The sequence below is a fragment of the Vulpes vulpes genome, chromosome 2 (assembly GCF_048418805.1).
Source record: "Vulpes vulpes isolate BD-2025 chromosome 2, VulVul3, whole genome shotgun sequence".
Classification (NCBI taxonomy): domain Eukaryota; kingdom Metazoa; phylum Chordata; class Mammalia; order Carnivora; family Canidae; genus Vulpes; species Vulpes vulpes.
This window is the reverse complement of record NC_132781.1, coordinates 144,267,932-144,292,217: the sequence shown is the minus strand read 5'-3', so window position 1 is coordinate 144,292,217 and position 24,286 is coordinate 144,267,932. Positions and strand designations below refer to the sequence as shown.

Here is a 24,286-nt window from a genome sequence, read left to right as displayed (position 1 = left end):
TTCATGTCACCTGTTGACCATATGTATGCATTCTTTTGAAAACTGTTTAGTTGCTTTGCCCATTTTAAAATCAGGATGTTAGTTTTTTGCTATTGAGTTGTATGAAATCTTAATCTTACATATTTTGGATATTAATGCCTTAATAGTTATATTATTTGCAAATATTTTCTCCCATCCTGTAGGTTGCCTTTTTACTTACCAATGATTTCTTTTGCTGGGCAGAAGCTTTTTAGTTTGGTGTAGTCTCATTAATTTATTTTTGCTTCTGTAGCTTGTGCTTCTCTTGTCCTACCCGGTAGTTGTGAAGGGTAGTTTGCAGTCAGGAAGTATAATGCTTCTGCCTTTGCTCTTCTTTCTCAGGATTGCTTTGACTATTCAAAGTCTTTAATGGAAGTGTTATTTTTTAATGATTTTTTTCCCACTGAATCTTTGTTTTTAAAGTTTTTGGCATAACATTCTTAAGATCTCTTATTTTCTGTTAAATCTCAGCAGTATCTGCAGTTGTGTTCTTCTTTTCATTCAAAAAATTGGTCTATCTTTAGGCTTTCTTAATCCTTTCTAGACATTTGTTTTCTATTTTAGGAATTTCTGTTCTTCAAATTATTTTTTTGGATTTGTTGTTTTCCTAACTCCTTTAAATAGTTTATTAATTTTTAGTTTTTTCTAGTGTAAAGCATCTAAGGATATAGGTTCTTTGTACCTACATTCCACAAAACTTAATATGTGGTTATCTTGTTATCATTAAATTGAAGCATTTTATAATTTCCTTCATGATTATTTTAATGTAACTCATGTGCTCTTTTAAAATATGATTTTAAATTTTTAAGTGACTTTTTAGTCATTATGATTTTTTTTAATTCAATTGCTTTATGATAAAAGAATATGATACCAATCCTTTTGACATTTGTTGAGGCTGACTTTATGGCCTAGTACATGATCAGTTTACAGGATATTCTGTGTGGACTTGAAAAGACTGTGTTTGCTCCAATTGTAGCTGCATTCATTGCATGCATATTTTATATGTCCCTTAGACCAAGCTAATTTATTATGCTATTCAAATTTTATGGATCATTATTGAGTTTTTAATTGCTGGATCTATCAGTTACTGAACAAGGTATGTTAAAACTTCCTAACACAATGATGGATTTGTTAATTTCTTCTTAATTCTATAAGGGTTTGCTTAAATTTTGAAATAGTTATTTGCTGCATACAAGTTTAGAATTTTTAAGTACCTAGAGTCTGGAATTGTTATATCTTCCAGGTAATTTAAACTATTTATGGTTATATAATCTGTCTATATATAGAGAAAAAGGGAGAGGGAAAGAGGCACTACCTTCATTGCTACTGATTCTTTTTGCCTTAAATTCTTTTATATGGAGTGGATAGATTTTCTTTTGGTTTGTATTTTCCAGGTGTTTCTCTTTTCAGTCACTTATTTGTTTGTTTCAATCACTTATTTGTTTTAGGTATGTCCCTTATGATAGTGTATAGTGAGAAATCACTTAACTATAAAGAGCAAACCAACGGAGAGATGCTGGAGGGAAGGTGGGCAGGGGAGGATGGGCTAGATGGGTGGTGGGGACTAAGCATTTTTTTCTTAACTAGTTTGGCAATTTTTGTACTTTACCTGAAGATTTAATCTATTAATATTTATCATTACTGATAATTGGATTTATTTCTACTATCTTATTGTTTTCTGTTTGCCCTAATTTTCTGCTTTACCCCTACTGTGTTATTGGATTGAGATGTTTTCTCTCCCTTTCTTCATTTTATCCCACTTCCTTTTTTTTTAAACAGCATATAATTTTAAAAAATCTATACTGATGATCTTTGTCTTTTCTTTGTTGTGTAATCTATTAACATTTAATGTAATTATTGGTATTATTGAGTTTAGAACTATAATTTTATTATCTATTTTTTATTTGTCCCTGGTTTTCTTTCCTCTTATATTATTTTTTACCTTTTTTGCAGATTATTTGAAAAATTTTAAGGATTCTGTGTTAAATTTGTTGGCTTCTTAGCTGCATTTCATTGTCATATTGCTTTTAGTACTTTCTCCAAGGATTAGAATATATATCCTTAATATTTTAGTGTTTTAGGGTTGTACAACCTTATGTAAAATGTAGATGACTTGCTACTATGTCAGTTTTTACCTCTTCCTCATTTCTTTATGCTATTGTCATATACATTACATCTATGTACATTAAAAACTCACAAGAAAATGTTCTATATATCATCATATATATTTTAAAGAAATTGAAAGATCCAGGTATCCACCTTTTAACATTTTCATTCATCCTGAAGAACTTCTTTTATTGTTTACTGAATTACAGTTCTTCTAGAAATGAATTTCCCTGAATTTTCTTGTATCTGAAAATGTATTTATTGTGCCTTCATATTTGAAGGATATTTTGAGTGTATATAGAACTCTAGTTTGGTATTTTTTCTTTTCATTCTGTTTTCCAGCATTTTCTGACCTCCATAGTTTCTGGTGAACGTCAGTTGTCATTTAAATCATCCCCCTTTATGTAATGCAACATGTTGTTTTTCTCCGGGAGCTTTGATGATTTCTCCTTATATTTAGCTTAACAACTGTTTAATTGTGATGCCCTTTGCATAGTTTTCTTCATATTTATCCTGCTTGGAGTTTACTAAACTTCTTGGATATGTAAATTTATATCTTTTAACACAGTAGGAAATATTCTGATCATTATTTCTTCAAGTGCTTTCTTTGTCCCTTTCAATCTTCCTTCTGTGGCTTCATATTGATACATGTTAGAATATTTGGTATTGTGCCTACAGTCCTTGAGGCTCTTATTATTTTTTTCATACTTTTATGTATCTGTTCTTTACATAATTTCTACTGTTCTATCTTGAATTTTACAGATTTCCCCTTCTCTTGTCTACATTGTGTTTTTAGGGATAAAATTCATTCCTCCAATGAAATATTTTTTCAGATATTGCCTTTTATGTTTCTAGAAGTGTTTTTAAGACATCCATCTTGTTCTTTTTCATTTGTTTCTTTAAATAGTTTTAATTTCTCTGGTGAGATATTGCTGTCTTCTTCACTGTGAACATATTTTCTTTTTCCTCATTAAGCATAGTTATAATAGTTCCTTTAAAATTCTTCTTCACTGCCAATTCCAACATCAAAATAGTCTATGGATTGGTATCCATTGTGTTTTTTTCTTTTGAGAATGGGTCACAATTTCCTTTTTTCTTTTTTAAAGTATGTTGAGCAGTTTTGGATTATATCCTTGTCCCCTTCTTTTAAATTTTGAGTCTCCTTCATAATCTGCCTGTTTGGTTTTCTTTTTTCTTTCTTTTTTTTCTTCTTCACTCTCCAGTGCCTGTAGGTAGTTTTTATGTGTTTTGTCAAAGTTTAAATCTATTATTTCAGTAGAAGAGGCCTGGTGTGAGCTTACTCCATCATAACAGCTTTATTTTTAAATATATATTTTGGAATATGGAGCACATTTATTCAAGAAAAAGGGGGATTTCTCTGGGTAGGTATGATGGGTTTTATGATTGATTATATTTTATAGTTTTTTCCCCTTATTTTCAAGTTTTTGTGTAAATTCCAGCTAGTTAACATACAGTGTACTGTTAGTTTCAGGTGTAGAATTTAGTGATTCATCATTTACATACAATACCCAGTGCTCATCACAAAGGGCTCTCCTTAGTAATACCCATCACCCATTTAAGTTTTTGATTCAAATACAAATACAGTGTTGTTTCATACTAGAACTATTGAATTTTTAAGTTTTTAAAAAATTGTTTTTAAGCTTTAGTATAAAAGCTTAGGTCAGCTTTAGGTCATTTCATTTCTAAGCCAAGTAGGTCTCGACCTTGGGTGATTTTGACCCCAGGGAATGTTTTGCAATCTCTGGAGACATTTTTGATTATCACATTTGGGGTGGGAGTACTACTTGAACTGAGTAGGTGGAGACAGAGATGCTGCTAAGTAAACATCCTACAATGCAGTAGAGCAGCCCCTACAACAGAACATGATCTGGTCCAACATTGCAGTATTGCTGAGGTTGAAAAATCCTGTCCTAAACAAATTCTGTGAATTATGCTACTTTTATAATGTTAACTTGCTGGATGGCTAAGGGGAATCATTTGTAAAATAAAGTTTCTTTCATTATTAAAGTGTTCTTATGGGGGTAGCCAATTCTGTGCTAATGTTGTTTCTCCAAAAATCACATGGATAATTGTAATTTAACTTGTCTGACCAAATAAGATACGTTTGTGGGTTTCCATAAAACAGACTCTTAACTATAAAGAGCAAACCAACGGAGAGATGCTGGAGGGAAGGTGGGCAGGGGAGGATGGGCTAGATGGGTGGTGGGGACTAAGGAGGGCACTTTTGATGAGCACTGGGTGTTGTATGTAAGTGGCAAATCACTAAATTCTATACATGAAGCCAATATTACACTTTATGTTAACTAACTGGAATTAAAAAAAAAAAATAAGGCTACAAAAAAAGTTTCCAAAGGGTGCTTTTGAAAAACTCAAAACCTTATTAGTGTAATCGTCCTTTTTTACCTACCTTCATTGAATTTCTTTGAATTTTGCATTTTACAAGTGAATATAATTCATTACACTGAGTAAATTGGGAGACTAGAGAGAATACTAGTTTAGTATTATAATTTTAGAAAGGAAAAGATACCTGAAATATGAGGTTGGCTTCTGTATAATTGATTGTGTTTCTCTTAGGCTGCAGTAGAATAAAGACTTGAAATACCTCCCTATCGCTCCCCCCCTCCCCCAGCCAAACTCTAGAGCTGTATTTCTGTATGTTTTTTCCCATGTCTCAGTCTGGTTTGAAATGTAAATGATCTTGGGTTCTACAGTAGCACTTAAAAAGAAATGAGAGGAAAAGCTACCATTTCTATTTTTCCTATGATGGAATTATATATGACCTGACAAAGGAATTCTTTAATAGTATTTATCTTCAAAAACATTTACAATTCTGTTTTGTTTAAATACTAATGTAGGATTAAAATAATAAAAATTAGTTACACGAATCTCTTGGGAATCACCTGTCAGGCACTTTGATCTTCTAGATCAGTGGCTCTCATTGTCATTATTCTTGGCTCTCAGAGCAGTGACAAGAAAGGAAATAATGCTTTATTTTTTCCTTTTAAAGCTTAGTTTCATAAACCTTGAATAGAAGATAATTAAGAATGATACCAGCTTTTATAATGTAATACACAAATTATACTTTTTGCCAACAAAATAAAGCTCACAAATAGACTTAAAAAGTAAAGTTGTCTACATGAAAATTAGTTGCTTTGAGTGAATCTTCATCTGTATTTCATGTCATCATTAACATCCCTTTCTGGGGAGACAAGAGAGTCATAGTGGCTCCTTTAGTTCCTTAGTTTCTTTTTCTTGCCCAATTACCTTCATTTGTAGGACAAAATTAATATTCCCAGCAGTTAAAACTGTTTTGAAGCAGTTCAACAGCTGCTGAGATTGGGAAAGAATTCATCTCCATCAGTTACTTGTTATGGTGGGAAGAATATCTTTGATTAAAAGAGGCAAGGGTCTTCGATCTGTTTTAAAGTTTTTCCCTCTTCATTTCTGCTTCAAATGTTAACAACTCTAACATAGCTAATTTGACGTGTTCACGTTCTTAAAGCTGTTGTGATGGAGCATATCGTTTAGCGCCACCCTGAAATTATACATTTCTGCTTTTTCTAGTCCAGTCTGTGTCTTCTTTTTTTAGTGTTGGAGGTTGGGAATGTAATGCAAATTTTCCTTTTTAGATTATGCAGTGCATGCACATTTACACAGAAATTGCAAAGGGTATGTGAGATCTTCTCCTCCCAACACTGACCCCCAACTACCTACTTTTCTTCTATGTCTTTCTTTTTTTTTTAAGTTTTTATTTAAATTCCAGGTAACAGTGTAATATTAGTTTCAGGTGTACAATTTAGTGATTCAGCATTTCCATACAGCACCTGGTGCTTGTTACAAGTGCCCTCTTCCACCCTCTTCACCTATTTTACCCATCCCACCACCTACCTCCCCTCTGGTAACCCTCAATTTGTTCTCTACCTCTTCAGTTAAAAAAGAGTCTGTTTCCTGGTTTGCTTCTCTCTATTTTTCTCCCTTTGCTTATTTGTTTTGTTTCTTAAATTCACCTCAATCAAGATAGCATATCTATTACCTACAAGGATGCCCTTTGTGATTATTTCCTCCCACTTCCACTGCCTGCCCTGCTCCACCCCCCACACCCCGCATATCCAGGCAATCACTGATCATCTTCATGTTAGCATACATTTGTCCACATTTTTTGGAATTTTATAGATGTGCAGTAACTCAAGCTGTACTCTTTTTTTGGTCTGACTTCTTTCACTCATTATAATTCATTTTGACTCATCCATGTGTCTTTTTTATTCCTGAGAACTATTTCATTCTTGATTGTCTATAATTTTATATGTATGTTTTATAAGTATATTATTTAATGTATGTTACTATGTAATATATAGTTAATATATTATTTAATATATATTAATATAACTATTAAATATATTTTACATATATCCTCAGTTCTGGCTAATGTTTAGTCTTTGACCCAAATTCCTGACACAGAGTTCCTAAATCCCTTAGAATGTCCTGGGTGATAGGAATGTCTTCTTTTCTAATGAGGTGATTCTTGGTGGGCTCCTGGATGGGGGCTGGTCACTGGAAAGACCAAGCTATGATTAGAAGCTTCAACTTTCAGCTCCAGTCCCCATCTTCTAGAGAGGGGAAAAGGGTGAGAGGCTGGAAATGGAGTCAATAATTGATCATTTCTGCTTGATGGGGTCTCTATAGAAATCCCTAAAGTAGAAGATTTGGACAGCTTTCAGGATGCTTGAACCACATGGAGAAGCCAGGAGGGTTTTGCTCTGGGAAAGGGCATGGAAGCTCTGTGCCCCTTCTTTCCCCACAGCCTTACCCTAAATCTCTCTCTTTTTTTAAAAAATATTTTATTTATTTATTCATGAGAGACACACAGAGAGAGAGAGAGAGAGAGAGAGAGAGAGGCAGAGACACAGGCAGAGGGAGAAGAAGGCTCCTTGCAGGGAGCCTGACGTGGGACTCAATCCAGGGACTCCAGGATCATGCCCTGGGCCAAAGGCAGGCGCTAAACCACTGAGCCACCCAAGCGTCCTACCCTTAACCTTTTTATCTGGTTTTTAGTCTGTATAATTTATTATGTCCCTTTTAATAAAATGGTAAATGTAAGTATTGCCGTTAGTTCTATGAACCATTTTAGCAAATTATGTAACCCAAGGAGGGAGTCCTAGGAACCCTGGTTTGTGGTTGATCAGTCAGTAGTACTATAGACAACCTGGAACTTGTGACTGGTGTTGCAGTGAGGACAGTCTTTGTGACTGAGCCCTTAAGGTATGGGATTTGCCTCTGACTCCAGATAGTGTCAGAATTGAATTTTAAAGACACCCAGTTGGTGTGGGAAAACTCCCCACACGCTTGGTGACCAGAAGTGTCAAAAGTGTCATATGAGAGTAAAGGAAAAGACACTGTATGTTTTTCCCTTTAAACATATGGATATACCAGTTGATTTATCTGTTCACTTGTTGATGGACATCTGGATTGTTCCTAGTTTTTGGCTATTAGGAATAATGCTGTGAAAATTCATGTGAGGTCTTGGTATGGACATAGGCCTTCATTTCTTTTGGGTAAATACCTAGATGTAGAATGGCTGGTACTATTGTAGGTAATTGTTTAATTTGGATAAAAACAAAAACGAAAAAACCACCAAACCTGTCAAACTGCCTTTCCAGAGTGGTTGTGCTATTTTACATTCCCGGTAGCAGCTTGGTAGAATTCTAGTTCTCCCACATAAGTTGCCAACACTGTGTATGGTCAGCTGTATAGATTTTAGCTGTTCTGATAATTGTATCTAATTATGGTTTAATTTTGCATTTCCCCAATGACATCTTTTCATGTGCTTATTTGTCATCTTATGTATCTTTCTTGGTAGAGTATCACTGCACATCTTTTGCTAGGCTTTAAAAATTATTGAATCTTAAAAAGAAATAAAAATATGATTGAATCTTGTGAATTCTTTATAAATTCTGATTATAAGCCCTTTAACACATATATGGTAGAAAATATTTATATTATTATAGATTTGCATGCACATGCGAGAAGTAATACAGAGAGATTCTGTGTACCCTTTACACAGTTTTCCCCAATGGTAACATTTTGTAAAACTAGAGTACAGTATCACAACCAGGATGATGATATGCCAAGATGCAGAGCATTCCTGTTACCATAAGGATCTTTCGTGTTGCCCTTTTATCACCATACTCTTTCCCTCCTTAACCCCCTCCTTAACCTTTGGCAGCCACTAATGTATTTTCCATTTATGTAATTCTGTTATTTTAAGAATATTATGTAGATGGAATTGTACAGTATGTAACCTTTTAAGATTGGCTTTTTTCTCAGAGTAGTTCTCTGGAAATTTGTCAATGTGTGTGTATCACTGTTTTAGTCTTTCTTACTGCTGAGTAATATTTTCCATGTAATGGAGGTGCCGCTGTTTGTTTTATTATTTACCATCAAAGGACATCTGGTTTGTTTCCAGTTTTGGACTATTTTGCATAAATGCTCTTATAAACATTTGTGTACAGTGGATGCAAGTGAACCTAAGTCTTCATTTCTCTAGCGTAAATGTCCAGGTTCATGATTGTCAGTTGTATGCTATTTGTATATTTCATTTTTTTAAACAACTACCAAACCGTCTTCCAGAGTGGCTATACAATTTTTTCTTAATACCAGCAATAGATGAGTGGTCCATGTTTTCCACATTTTCACCAACATTTAGTGTTGTCACTATTTTTTATTTTAGCCATCCTGAGATGTGTATAGTAATACCTCATTATGGTTTTTTTTTTGTACATTTTTTAAATTTAAATTCAATTTGCCAACATAAAGTCTAACACCCAGTGCTCATCCTATTAAGTGTCCTCCTTAGTACCCATCAGCCAGTTATCCCATCCCCCCCTTTCTGCAACCCATTGTGTATTTCCCAGAGTTAGGAGTCTCTCATGGTTTGTCTCCCTCTAATTTTTCCCACTCAGTTCCCCTCCTTTCTTTTATAATCCCTTTCACTATTTCTTATATTCCACATATGAGTGAAACCATATGATATGGTCCTTCTTCAATTGGCTTATTTTATTTATTTATTTATTTATTTATTTATTTATTTATTCTTTTTTTTTTAACTGACTTCACTCAACATAATACCCTCCAATTTCATCCACATTGAAGCAAATGGTGGATATTCATCTCTTCTGATGGCTGAGTAATATTCCATTGTATATATATGCCACATCTTCTTTATCCATCCACTCATCTGTCGAAGGACATCAAGGCTCCTTCCACAGTTTGGCTATTGTGGACATTGCTGCTATGAACATTGGCTATTGTGGAACATTGCTGCTATGAATGCCAGGTGTCCTGGCGTTTCACTACATCAGTATCTTTGGGGTAAATACCCAGTAGTGCAATTGGTGGGTCGTAGGGTAGCTGTATATTTAACTCCCTGAAGAACCTCCACACTGTTTTCCAGAGTGGGTGTACCCGTTTACATTCTCACCAAAAGTGCAAGAAGGTTCCCCTTTCTCCACATCCTCTCCAACATTTGTGGTTTCCTGTCTTGTTAATTTTCCCCATTCTCATTGGTGTGAGGTGGTATCTCATTGTGGTTTTGATTTGTATTTCTCTGATGGCCGGTGATGTGGAGCATTTTCTCATGTGCTTGTTGGCCATATGTATGTCTTCTTTGGAGAAATTTACATTCATGTCATCTACCTATATCATGATTGGCGTTTTTGTTTCTTGGGTGTTGAGTTTGATAAGTTCTTTATAGATTGTGGATACTAACCCTTTATCTGATATGTCATTTGCAAATATCTTCCCCCATTCTGTAGGTTGTCTTTTAGTTTTATTGACTCTTTCTTTTGCTGTGCAGAAGCTTTTTATCTTGATGAAGTCCCAGTAGTTCGTTTTTGCTTTTGTTTCCCTTGCCTTCATAGATGTATCTTGCAAGAAGTTAATGTGGCCAAGTTTGAAAAGGTTGTTGCCTGTGTTCTCTTCTAGAATTTTGATGGATTCTTGTCTCACATTTAGATCTTTTATCCATTTTGAGTTTATCTTTGTATATGGTGTTAGAGAATGGTCTAGTTTCATTCTTCTGCACGTGGCTGTCCAATTTTCCCAACACCATTTATTGAAGAGACTGTTCTTTTTTCAAGTGGATAGTCTTTCCTGCTTTGTCAAATATTAGTTGAGCATAGAGTTGAGGGCCCATTTCTGAATCCTCTATTCTGTTCCATTGATCTATGTGTCTGTTTTTGTGCCAGTACCATACTGTCTTGATCACAGCTTTGTAACACAGCTTGAAATCTGATATTGTGATGCCCTCGGCATTAGTTTTCTTTTTAAATATTCCTCTGGCTATTTGGGATCTTTTCTGATTCCTTACAAATCTTAAGATTATTTGTTCCAACTCTGTGAAGAAAGTCCATGGTATTTTGATAGGGATTGCATTGAACGTCTAAATTGCCCTGGGTAGCATAGACATTTTCATAATATTTATTCTTCCAAACCATGAGCATGGAATGTTTTTCCATCTCTTTGTGTCTTCCTCAGCTTCTTTCAGAACTGTTCTGTAGTTGATCCTTTACCTCTTTGGTTAGGTTTATTCCTAGATATCTTATGCTTTTGGGTGCAATTGTAAATAGGATTGATTCCTTAATTTCTCTTTCTTCGGTCTCATTGTTAGTGTATAAAAATGCCACTGATTTCTGTGCATTAATTTTGTATCCTGCCACATTGCCCAATTGCTGAATGAGTTGTAGCAATCTTGGGCTACGTAGAGTCTTTGGGTTTTCTATATACAGTATCATGTCATTGGTGAAAAGGGAGAGTTTGACTTCTTCTTTGCCAATTTGAATGCCTTTTATTTCTTTTTGTTGTCTGATTGCTGATACTAGGACTTCTAGTATTATTTTGAATAGCAGTGGTGAGAGTAGACATCCCTGTCATGTTCTTGATCTTAAGGGAAAGGCTCTCAGTTTTTCCCCATTGAGAATGGTATTCGCTGTGAGCTTTTCATAAATGGCTTTTAAGATATTGAGGAATGTTCCCTCTATCCCTACACTTTGAAGAGTTTTAATCAGAAATGGATGCTGTATTTTGTCAAATGCTTTCTCTGCATCTAACAAGAGGATCATATGTTTCTAGTTTTTTCTCTTATTGATGTCACATTGATTGTTTTACAAGTGTTGAACCAATCTTGCATCCTGGGGATAAATCCCACTTGGTCATGGTGAATAATCCTCTTAATGTATTGTTGGATCCTACTGGCTAGTATCTTGGTGAGAATTTTTGTGTACATGTTCATCAAGGATATTGGTCTATAATTCTCCTTTTTGTTGGGGTCTTTGTCTGATTTTGGAATCAAGGTAATGCTGGCCTCATAAAATGGATTTGGGGCAGCCCGGGTGGCTCAGCAGTTTAGTGCCACCTTCAGCTCACGTTGTGATCCTGGAGACCCGGGATCAAGTCCCACATCGGGCTCCCTGCATGGAGCCTGCTTCTCCCTCTGCCTGTGTCTCTGCCTCTCTCTCTCTCTCTCCCTCTCCCTCTCCCTCTTTCTCTCTCTCTCTCTTTCTCTTTCGGTCTCTCATGAATAAATAAATAAATAAATAAATAAATAAATAAATAAATAAAATAAAATGGGTTTGGAAGTATTCCATCCCCTTCTATCCTTTGAAACAGCTTTAGTAGAATAGATATTATTTCTTCTTTAAACATTTGGTAGAATTCCCCTGGGAAGCCTTCTGGCCCTGGACTTTTGTGTGTTGGGTGGCTTTTGATGACTGCTTCAATTTCCTCCCTGGTTATCGGCCTGTTCAGATCTTCTGTTTCTTCCTATTCCAGTCTTGGTAATTTGTGGGTTTCCAGAAATGCATCCATTTTTTCTAGATTGCCTAATTTGTTGGTGTATAGCTGCTCATAATACATTTTTAAAATCATTTGTATTTCCTTGGTATTGGTTGTGATCTCTCCTTTTTCACTCATGATTTTATTAATTTGAGTCTTTTCTACTTTCTTTTTAATAAGGCTGGCTAGGGGTTTACCTATATTATTATTTCTTTCAAAGAACCAGCTCCTGGTTTTGTTGATCTGTTCCATGTTCTTCTGGTCTGTATTTCATTGAGTTCTGCTTTAATCTTTATTAATCTCTCTTCTGCTTGATGTAGACTTTATTTGCTTTTCTTTCTCCAATTTCTTTAAGCGAGAGATTAGCTTCTGTATTTTAGTTTTTTCCAATTTTTTGAGGGATGCTTGTATTGCATTGTATTTCCCTCTTAGGACCGCTTTTGCTGTATCCCAAAGATTTTGAATGGTTGTATTTTCATTTTTATTAGTATCCATGAATCATTTTAATTCTTCTCTAATTTCCTGGTTGACCCATTCATTTTTTAGTAGGATGCTCTTTAACCTCCATGGTGTTTGAATTTCTTCCAAATTTCTTCTTGTGATTGAATTCTGGTTTCAAAGCATTCTGGTCTGAAAATATTTAGGGGACAATCCCAATCTTTTCATATTGATTGAGACCTGATTTGTGACCCAGTATATGGTCTATTCTAGAGAAAGTTCTATGTGCACTTAAGAAAGTGTATTCATTTACATTCAGATGGAATTTTCTGTATGTATCTGTGAAATCTATTTGGTCCAGTGTATCATCCAAGGCCTTGTTTCTTTGGTGATGTTCTGCTTAGAATATCTGTCATTTGCTGAAAGTGCCATGTTGAAGTCTCCTACTATTAGTGCATTATTATCTAAGTATCTCTTTACTTTGGTTATTAATTGATATACTTGGGGCTTCCCACATTAGGGGCATAAATATTCATGATTGTTAGGTCTTCTTGTTGGATATAGTGTGATATAGTGGGATATAAGTATGATAGAGTGTCCCTCTTCATCTCTTACTACAGTCTTTGGTATAAACTCTAATTTATTTGATGAGGATTGCTACCCCAACTTTCTTTTGAGGACCATTTGAATGGTAAATGGTTCTCCACCCCGTCATTTTTAGTCTGGAGGTGTTCTGAGGTCTAAAATCAGTCTCTTGTATACTGCTTATAGACGGGTCTTGCTTTTTTATCCAGTCTGATACCCTGTGTCTTTTGATGGGATCATTTAGCCCATTCACATTCAGAGTAACTATTGAAAGATATGAATTTAGTGTCATCGTATTACCTTTTCAGTTCCTATTTTTGTATATTGTTTCTTTGGACTTCCTCTTTCTTTTATAGGGTCCCTCTTAATATTTCTTGCAGAGCCAGTTTGGTGGTCACATATTCTTCCAATTTCTGCCTATCTTGGAAGCTCTATATCTCTTCTATTCTGATTGACAGCCTTGCTGGATAAAATATTGTTGTCTGCATGTTTTTCTCATTTAGTACCTTGAATATATCATGCCAGCCCTTTCTGGCCTGCCAGGTCTCTGTAGAGAGGTCTGCTGTTAATTTGATATTTCTCCCCATATAAGTTAAGAATCTCTTGTCTCTTGCCTCTTTAAGGATGATCTCTTTATCTTTGAAATTTGCAAGTTTCACTATTAAATCTTGAGGTGTTGCATGTTTTTTAATTGATTTTTTGGGGGGAGTCCTCTCTTTTCTTGGATCTGAATGCCTCTTTCCTTCCCCAGATTAGAGAAATTCTCAGCTATGATTTGTTCAAATATACTTTGTGGTCCTCTCTCTCTCTCAGCCTCTTTTGGAATCCCAATTAGACATAGATTATTCCTTCTCAAGCTATCATTTATTTCCCTAATAAGCCTTTCCTCATGAGCTCTTAGTTTTTCTCTTTTTTTTCCTCAGCTTCCTTCCTTTCCATCAACTTGTCTTCTATGTCACTCACTCTCTCTTCCACCTCATTAACCCTAGCAATTAGAGCATCCAGTTTGGATTGCAGCTCAGTTCATCTGTTTTTAATAGATTAAAATTCTGTAGTAATTAGATCTCAATTCTGTACTAATGAAGTCTCTAGAGTCCTTTACTCTTTTTGCCAGAGCCACCAGTAACTTTATAATTGTACTTCTGAATTGAATTTCTGACATTATATTTAAATCCAAATTCTGTAACTCTGTGGCAGAGAGTATTGCTTCTGGTTCTTTCTTTTGTGGTGAATTCTTCCTTCTAGTCATTTTGTCTGGTGTAGAGTGGCTGTATGAGTGATCTGAGTCAAAAATATCAACCATGCATGACCTTGTTAGAAGCGAAAACTTTTCTTTCTTTACCATTCCAGCGGTTCTCTCTTTACATCTCAGGTCGAATTCATAGGTGTTCAGGATGTTTTGAAAGTTATCTAGGTAAGTTTGTGGGACCAGATGAGTAGGACCCCTACTCTTTCACCATCTTGCCCTGGTCTCCTCCCTCATTGTGGTTTTAATTTGAATTTCTCTGATGGTTCATGATGTCGAACATCTATCTTTCATGTGCCTTTTGCCATCTATCTTCTTTACTGAAATGTCTCTGTTTCTTTTGCCTGTATTTTATTTGGATTGTTGCTTTTTTACCTTTGAGTTGGGAATTCTTTATATATTCTGGATACTAGTCCTTTTTTGAATTTGTGGTTTGTGAATATTTTCTCTCAGAGTGTGGCTTGTCTTTTCATCCTCTTAACAGGGCCTCTCACAAAGCAAAATATTTGATTTCTATTAAGGTGAAGGTACGATTTTTTAAAAAATGGAATATGCTTTTGGTGTTAGGTCTAACAATTTTTGCCTAGCTTTGGATATTGAAGACTTTCTCCTAAGTTTTAAAAAATCAAAATATAATTCACACAGAAGATTATTTACCCATTTAAAATGTACAATTCAGTGACGTTAAAAACATTCACAGTGTTGTGCGATTATCACCACTATCTAGTTGCAGAACGTTTTTATCACGCCAAATGGAAACTCTCTACTCATTAAGCAGTCACTTCTCTCAGGGCCTAGCAAACACTGATCTTCTCTATGTCACTATGATTTGCCTCTGGACATACGGACTATATGCTGCTTTATGGACATTTCATATGAATGGAAAAAAATATGGCCTTAAAAAATATGGCCTTTTTAAGGGGGGCTCCTTTCACTTAAGCATAATCTTTTCAAGGTTCACCCATGCCATAGAAAGAGTCAGTATTTGAGTCCTTATGGGTGCACAATATTCCATTATATAGGCATAGTACCTAATTGACCCTTGAACAACATGGGTTTGAACTGCATGGGTCCATGGATTTTTTTTTTTGTAGTACAGTAGTATAAATGTGTTTTTCCCTTCCTTATGATTTTCTTACTAATATTTTCCTTTCCCTTACTTCATTGTAACAATACAGTATATAATACATATAACATACAAAAGGTGTATTAAGTTGTTAACATTGACTATGTTAGGGATCCCTGGGTGGCGCAGCAGTTTGGCGCCTGCCTTCGGCCCGGGACGCGATCCTGGAGACCCGGGATCGAATCCCACGTCGGGCTCTCGGTGCATGGAGCCTGCTTCTCCCTCTGCCTGTGTCTCTGCCTCTCTCTCTCTCTCTCTGTGACTATAATAAATAAAAAAAAAACACAAAAAAAAAACACAAAAAAAACCATTGACTATGTTATTGGCTTCCAGTCATCAGTAGGCTATTAGTAGTTAAGTTTTGGGGGAGTCAGAAGTTCTATGCAGATTTTCAGCTGGGGGAGTCAGTGCCCCAAACCCTCCTGGTATTCAAGGGTCAACTGTATTTTATTTACTCATTCATCAGTTGATGGCCATTTGTAGTTCTAATTTTTGACTGTTTACAAAAATGCTGCTGTGGACATTCATATTATAAGTTTTCGTGTGGACACCCTTTTCAGTTCTCTTGGGTCTATGCCTAGGAATGGAATTTCTAGGTCATTTGGTAACTGTATATTTAATCATTTGTAGAACTGCCAGACTGTTTTCCAAAGTGGCTACACATTTGTTCCCACCAGCAATATATGAGAATTCTGACTTCTTCACATTCTTGTTTTTTCTTTTCATTTTTTAAAAGTTTTATAGTTTTTCATTTTGTGTTTAAGTCCATTTAAGTTCTTTTTTATTTTAAAGATTTTATTTATTTATTCATGACAGACAGAGAGGCAGAGACATAGGCAGAGGGAGAAGCAGGCTCCCTGTGTGGAGCCTGATGCAGGACTTGATCCCAGGACCCCGGGATCATGAGCTGAGCCAAAGGTAGATGCTCAACCACTGAGCCACCCAGGTGTTTGTTTTCTTTCTTTCTTTCTTTCTTTCTTTCTTTCTTTCTTTCTTTCTTTCTTCTTTCTTTCTTTCTTTCTTTCTTTCTTTCTTTCTTTCTTTCTTTCTTTCTTTCTTCTTTCTTTCTTTCTTTCTTTCTTTCTTTCTTTTTCTTTCTTCTTTCTTTCTTTCTTTCTTTCTTTCTTTCTTTCTTCTTTCTTTCCTTTTTCTTTTCTTTTCTTTTTCTTTTTCTTTTTTCTTTCTTTTCCCTTTCCTTTCCTTTCTTTCCTTTCTTTCTTTTCTGTCTGTCTGTCTGTCTAATTGTCCCACCACCATTTGTTGATAAAGACCTCTTTCTTCCATTGAATTGCTTTTGTACCTTTGTCAAAAATCAATTGGGTATATTTGTATTGGGCCTATTTTTTGATAATTTTTTTCTTTTGAGAACTTTCTTTAGATCTGCTGGTGACAAAGTATCTTAGTTGCCCCTCAACTGAGAATGTCCTGCTTTCCTCTTCAATCCTGAAGGATATTTTCACTGATTATAAGGTTCTGGGTCAAGAGTTCTTTTCTCTCAGCACCTGAAAAATACTGTGCTACTTCCTTTGGGCCTCTCTGATTTCTGATGAGAATCTGCTCTCATTTGAATTGCTTTTTCCACCCCCATACTTTTCTTTTTTTTTCCTGGTCTCTTTCAGTTTCTCTTTGCCTTTAAGCTTTCTAAAGTTTAATTATGATGTCTCTTGGCATAGAATTGCTTTGGGTTTATCCTGTTTGATGTTTGCTCAGCTTCTTGGGTTGGTAAATTGATGTCTCTTGCCACATTTGGTGAGTTTCAGCCTTTCTTTCTTTTGAGTACTTTTTCCAGGCCTGCCCCCTCTTTCTCCTTTCCTTTTAGGATTCTGATGAACTAAATGTTAGATCTTTTGTGAAGTCCCACAAGTCCCTTGAGTCTCTCTTCTTTTTCTGTTTCTTTCTTTCTATCTTTTTTTAAAGTTTATTTTCTCTGAGGTCTTCCTATTGGATAATTTGTATTGTTTTATCTTCAGGTTCACTCATGATTTCCTGTGTTTCCTCCATTTTGCTATTGAGCCCATCCACTGAGCTTTGTATTTGAGTGGTTGTTTTTTTTCAGTTCTAAGATTTCCATTTCACTCTTCTTTATATATTCCGTTTCTTTGCTGAGACTTTCTATTTCTTTGATGAGGTTTCTGTTCTATCATTTTTTTCCCAAGTGTGTTTGTAATTGCTTGTCCAGCATTTTTACATGGCTGTTTAAAATCTTTGCCAGATAATTCTAACCTCTCTATCATGTCATCTCAGTGTTGGCATTTATTTTAAAATTCTTCGTGAGATTTTCCTGGTTGTTAGTATAATGAGTGACTTTTGTTTGAAACCTGGACAGTTGGGTATTATGTTTTGAGACCCTAGGTCTTACTAGCTTTTAGCCAGCTTTCTTTGACATTGCTCTGGCCAGGGAAGCGGGAGGTACATGCCACCTCATTATTACCAGGAGGAGGCAGAACTTTGTTCCTTTCTTGGCCTCTGTTGATACATGGGATGGAAGCTCCTCATTCCTGCTGGGTAGAGGATTGCATTGTGGCTTTCTGCACGGTCTACAGTGACATCTGGGGTGAGAGTGGCCTCATCACTACTGGGCTATGGTGAAAGTTATGACTCTTCACTAGACCTCCTCTGGAACTACCCCAGTAGGTAGACAGAGATGGAAATCTAGGCTCTCCATGTGGTCTCCACTGACACCATAGGGGTGGGAGAGCTTGGTTATCAGGTGGTGGCTCCAGATTTGGCTTCCTCTGACATCATGCAACTGGTGTGTTGGAGCACTTTGTAATACCCTCAATGAGTGGAAGGCTCCCTAGTTGGCCTTTGTTGGAGTGGGTGGGGCCACTGTTTTTCTCTATGGTGTTTGGCTAGTGATGAGTGATTATTATCTAATATTTTTCTGTCTTACTAGGTTTCCTCTTTCTCATCCTTTGACTAGAGAGAGCTGACTTGTTGGGGCTTTCTTTTGTCTATCCATTGGTGTTTCCAGTTTGGTGGCTTCTTCAGGCTCTAAGAGGGATATATGAGGCAAGAAGAAAATCCAGGGAATTCTCCACCATGTTGTTCCTTAGGTCTGGAGCTCCACACCTGGTCTGCTTCTCTCCACCTTTCAGTCTTCTAAGTTTTGTTTTGTATGTTATGTCCAGAATTTTTAGTTGTACTTATCAGGAGGAGTAGAAAAAGGTATGTCTACTTATCTTTCCAGAAGTGGAAGTTGCACCTGTTGTAAGTTAACAATCATAGATCATAGGTAGCATTTTACATTAGTATACGAATTGCAGACTTAATCTTTTGTTTAAATTATACATTGTATTTCATTTTATTAATGTTCCCTACTTTTTTTTAACCAGTCTCCTACTGATGGGCATTTCAGTTGTTTTCAACTTTTGCTGTTACAAACAGTGCTTCAGTGAATAACTTCATATATATATATATCAGTTTGCAGGTGTCCCAGTATAGCTAAAAGATAGCTTCCTGTCTTATTTTACGTATCTTCTTAGAGAGCTGTGTATTCATTTGATAGTGACTGTCATCTGAAGGAAATCAGATTATTTCATTTTAGACAGATCTGATTGTGAAAAAGTCACTCCTCATATGATGTGTGCTTAGATCTACTTTCCTATAACTTCATGCATTGATTGTAGTTCTGTGCCAGTGATCAAAATAGGACAAATCCAGCTAGTTCCTCTTTCTTATAACAACCCTTAAATATTAAGAGTTGAGTGTCTTTGTAATGTTCATTTTCTGTTCTCCATCCTAAAAAGTGTCATTTTAGCTGTTTTCCTGTGGCATGATTTCCAGATACTCTGAATGAGACCTAGTTTGTTGAAGATGTTTTTTTTACACTTGGGCATCTTAAGGGAAGTGGAATAGTGTAAACCATGTGTGGGCTAATGGTTGCCAATGACAAAAAAATTGACCAAAAAATTTGGGGGACAGCCCTTTCACAGTCTGAATTATATTGCCAGAGACCATAGTAATGCCTTTCTTGTATTATGGATGAATGGATGCATCTTTAAATCAATGAATTAGCAAATACTGAGCTTACTCTTGACTTAAATTTCCAGTTTTGTTCATGCGTACTTCTGCTTCTGATTCTGTGCTTGTATGGTTGTTTTGGAGGGCATCAGCAAGACTTTGCATTTGTCCCTGTTAAACTTATATCATCAGAGCTATCTAGTCTTTCAGCATTTTAAGATCATTTTGGATGCTAATTCTGTCCTTGCATGGGTTGTTTCTCTCTCTCAACACCATGCCATCTGTACTCATCCAGTTATTTAAGTGGGATATATTTTGCTCGTATTCATACAAAATATCATAAGATATTTGTAAAAAGGTAACTTCCTGGTAATAGAGTTGCCGGTCAAAGGGTATGTGTATTTTACATTCTGATACGTAATGCTAAGTGGCCTTCCACAGAGATTGCTAGTCTGAATCACCTTGAATGTTGTTTATATGGACAGGACTTCTGCTCCTATGAGATAGAGCCCAAAAGAAGGCACTAGATATAAGTATACAACCCTGATGTCATCTGAGGGACCTTCTATGTTTTTCCAACAAATTTTCATTTCAAATGATCTAATATATAAGGAAAACATTTATTTTGATCAGTAGTCGTCCCTCATTGAGATCTTTGTGTAGTTGCTATGTACAGTATGTTTGATGTCTGTTTTTATAATACTTCAGTTTCTCCAAGTATACTTATATTTTCTCTAGTAGCTTTCTTTGTGGATATTAAACTCTCATTTGGGTCTAAATTAGCTTTTGGGGCTGATGATGTTAAGCAGTACATCAGTTAAGTGATTTTTCTTAATTTAATGGTTCATTCAAATTCACAGACATTTCTTGTGGTTTAATTGTTATTGTTCACTAGTTTATTGTTATGATTTTCAACCTAAGATTCTCCAAGATATTTTTGTTTTTCTATTAAATTAACAAGAATGATGAATGAGCTGCTGTTTTTATAAATTTTTATTGAATTATAATTGGTATAGAATATTATATTAGTTTTAGTTGTATAAGATAGTGATTCAGATTTTTTTATACATTACCAAAAAAAAAAAAAAGATTGCCATGATAGGTCTAGTTACCATCTGTCACCAAATTTATTTTAATATTATTCACTATATTCTCTATGCTGTACATTACATCTCTGCAGTTTTTTTTTTTTAACATGTGGAAATTTGTACTTCTTTATCCCTTTTACCTATTTTGTCTACCTACCACCCCCTACCCTTGGCCACTGCTAGTTTGTTCTCTGTATCTAGGAGTCTATTTCTTGTTTTTTTTAGGTTCTATGTATAAGTGAAATCATACAGTATTCGTCTTTCTCTATCTGACGTATTTAACTTAGCATAGTACCTTCTAGGTCTATTCATGTTGTTGCATGTGGCAAGATTTCCTTCTTTTTCTTAATGATGAGTAATCCTGTGTGTGTGTGAGTGTGTGTGTATCATATCTTTATCCATTCATTCACTGGTAGACACTTAGGCTGCTTCCAGATCTTGGCTATTGTGGGGATATGTATATACTTTCATCATTTTGAATGTAGTTCTGCTCTGTATATGTAATAGATACTCTTCATCTGGTTTCTTTTACTCAAGCCAGTGTCCATGTTGTGTATATCAGCATTTGCTCTTTTCTTATTACTATGTAGTATTCTGTATGAACAGATTACAGTTTGTTTATTTTGCTGTAGAATGGATTACTTCAGCTTTTGGTTATTCTGAATAAGGCTGCTGTGCACATTTTTGTACATGCCATCTCTTAATATCTCTTAAGCAGAATTGTTTTAATCTCACAGAATTATCTGCTGGATGTATTAATTGTTTACTATTCCATCCCGTTCTCACTTTGGCAGCACTTATACTTTCCCATACTTAACCTTTTCTTGTGGTGTGGTGATCTTTTAAAATTCATTTAAGGTAGAAGGCTTTGGTTTTAGATCTTGAACATAGTGACAAAGAAACAAAATGGATATGTCCTTGCTGGAGGGCAAGTTAAATGTGGCATGTGACCCATCATCTGCATAGAATTCTGTAGGAATATCTATTCCGCAAAATTAGCATTTGACATTCCCTCAAAGTCTTTGGCAGAGGATAACCACTGTTTACAACTCCACTGCTCTCTGCATTCTCAGTCTTTGGAGCCCTCCCCTAATCACCAGCAGAATGGTCACCAGAGGCTTATCCATGTGGCCCCCTGGTACTGCTAGGCTGCCTCAGTTAAGACCATTTGCTGCCTTTGTTATAATCACCACTAACTGCATCGCATATGTAGGCTATAGTATGCATGTGCATATCTTTTTAACATGGACTTACATGTAGCTAGTTACAGTTAATAGTGGGATTGGTTTTCTTTAGTGAATTTATATGCTATCATTTGAGAACTTTTGCCAGTGACTAAAAAATTTTACCTTCCACAATAGCTGTCATCTATACCTGGAGACACTTGAATAGCAACATCATTAAAGTATTAGTAAATAGCTTAACTATTATATCACTTGGTTGCAATCATGGTTACTTAGTGTAATTTTTTAATTAAAATAATTTTTCATTTGATCATATTCTGACACATTTAAGATATAATATAACACTGCCATCTTTTTCCCCTCCAACTGTGATTTATATACATTACCAAGCATGATTTATATATAATTAATTCAGTATTATTTCCTTTTTCTAAAAAAGTAGCCTTTTCCTTGTGTTTAAAATGTAAAAATTTTCCTATTTTTTTCCTTCTGTTCTCAAAAATCCACTGTGGGTGCTATCGTTTTTGCTGATACACAGCTTTATCAGGTATGATTTCTGAGTGTCATGTTGGACTTTATAGATGTGTTGTTAAAATTTCCAGGGGAAAAACATTCCAGATTGACTTTCCACATTTGCTTGATCAGTATTTGTGAATATCTTATAAAAATTGCTGGCCTTTAAGGTTGAGAGTGGTCTGTATCTTAAAAACAACTCTGCCAAATTTATTATACCTGTATTCCAAAAAGAAGATTTGAGTGTTTTCTTCAGAAATATTACTCCTTCATTAATCTATGCATAGTTCTCTGCATTTTTCCTGTTTATATGTGTACATTTGTATACTCGTCAGTGTTATTCTTAACTTACATGATTTTTAAAAACTGCTACATATTTCTAAATAGATTTTTTTCCAGACTGTGTTCCATGAAATACATTAATCTGAGATGCTTAGAAGAGTGGGACAAAAAATATTATAAAATAAGTTTACTATATCCCTCTTTGAGAGGTTCATAATGCACATTAGCATATTAAAGGATCTGGTATTATGCAGTAAAGAAATTTGTGTACCTTTGTCTATCTCAGCATCTTCTGGAAATATGAGTGTAGAACACTTATAACCCCCTGGGTGTTCTCGGGATACCAATTGGGAAACTCTTGCAAAAGGCTGAGTAGAGTATTCTCTGTAGTGTTTTAACACATCAAATAATGCTGACTAAAAGTGATTAAATTTTCAAGAAGTTAAAATACTTAGCTGAATTGTATTCGGGTTGTATTTTCTTGTAGAAATTACATTTTAAAGTACAGCATTGATTTTTTTTTTTCTGGTATACTCTCAATCCTTGTGTTGACCTTTAAAAATTCATAAATCTACTATGAAAATGCTGCTTTTTTGTAGGAAAGAGGTTTTTTTTGGTTGTTGTCCTTGTTTGCTCACTTGTTTCTCTTCTATAAGAATTTGCTTTTATCCTTAAAAAATATGTTTACTGTTTCAGATAGCGTGACACAGGAAAGGAGGCCTCCCAAACTTGCCTTTATGTCAAGAGGTGTTGGGGACAAAGGTTCCTCCAGTCATAATAAACCAAAGGCCACAGGTATGGGTCAGTATATGATATGAGATTTGCCATAGCACTGAAAGAAGGTTGAAAGGCTTTACTCCTTAATGTAGATGTAGGCTCTCTTCTTCCATACAGTTCTAGTATTTTACTTAAAATTCTTTATAGGTGCTCTGACTTAAGTCAAAGAGTTCCCAACCGTTTGCAGTTGATGAAAAGTTTTCTGTAAGGACCTGTGTCTTTTGTTGGTTTGTATCAGCTGGTTTTTGGACCCCCTCCCCCCGAATTGCAACATTTGTATGTAAAGTTTAGAGTTGCAATTGTGCAAAAGAATTGTATCTGGATAATGCTATAGAGGGTTAAGTATATAGAGAGTAATTATGTGGATTTTGCTAGCAAAATATGGCACAAGATAAATTCCAAACTGCTAAGCAAAAAATTCTCTCTCTCTTCCAGAAACTCCCTCACAATGCATGTGGAGTTCTTAGCTTTTTTTCTTTAGCTTCTACATATTTCATAGTTTTAACGGATGGTAGTTATACAAGCTAAACAGCTCATTTAAAAAGCTGTAAGAATGTTTGTTAACTCAGATGTGGGTTAAGAGCAGGATATTTTTTCCTCAGTTATCTGGTGAACAAAACTACTTTGGCTCGTTTTAAAGAAAATTGTATTTTAAGAAGTAGTTTATGTGACACTGGACCCTGGGATATTTAGGATTAAATAGGATACACAAGTAAAAGTTATGTTTTATGTTAACTTATGGATCTAGATAGGGTAGCTCACACTTGTTATTCTCACTTAAATATAAATAGCTTACAGATTTTCTGAAGACATGTACATTACTTGTGTTGTAGCAGATCCTAGTTATAAGCATAAAATATAGAACTATCTATTTTAAATTGGAAAAATAAATCAGATTTTGTATGGGTTCTAGAAACCCCCTGTTCTCACCTACATTGTGTCTTCTTAAGTACTGAGGCAGGGTAAGGTCTAGAAATGTCTGTGACAGGGCTACACTAACTCTTTCTTACTGTAATAAGTCTAACGTAAAAAAAATAATATTGCTTCATGTTTTAAAAGACATGAAACGAAGCAAGAAATTTGATGACCAAGAATTCCAAACTCTTTAAAT

General features: G+C 35.2%; 1 protein-coding gene across 10 annotated transcripts in view; it reads left to right on the top strand.

Annotated features, from left to right (window-relative positions):
- The window catches only part of CYLD (CYLD lysine 63 deubiquitinase), a 72,417-nt gene that overhangs the window by 18,781 nt on the left and 29,350 nt on the right, over positions 1-24,286 (top strand). For 6 of the 10 annotated variants that reach the window (XM_072750249.1, XM_072750257.1, XM_026011737.2 and 3 more), the window contains one exon: positions 23,095-23,193. The exons of the other annotated variants lie outside the window; for them this stretch is intronic. In XM_072750249.1, coding sequence (XP_072606350.1) covers positions 23,095-23,193 — 99 coding nt within the window. The remainder of the gene's footprint in view (positions 1-23,094; positions 23,194-24,286) is intronic. 10 annotated transcript variants of the gene reach the window in all.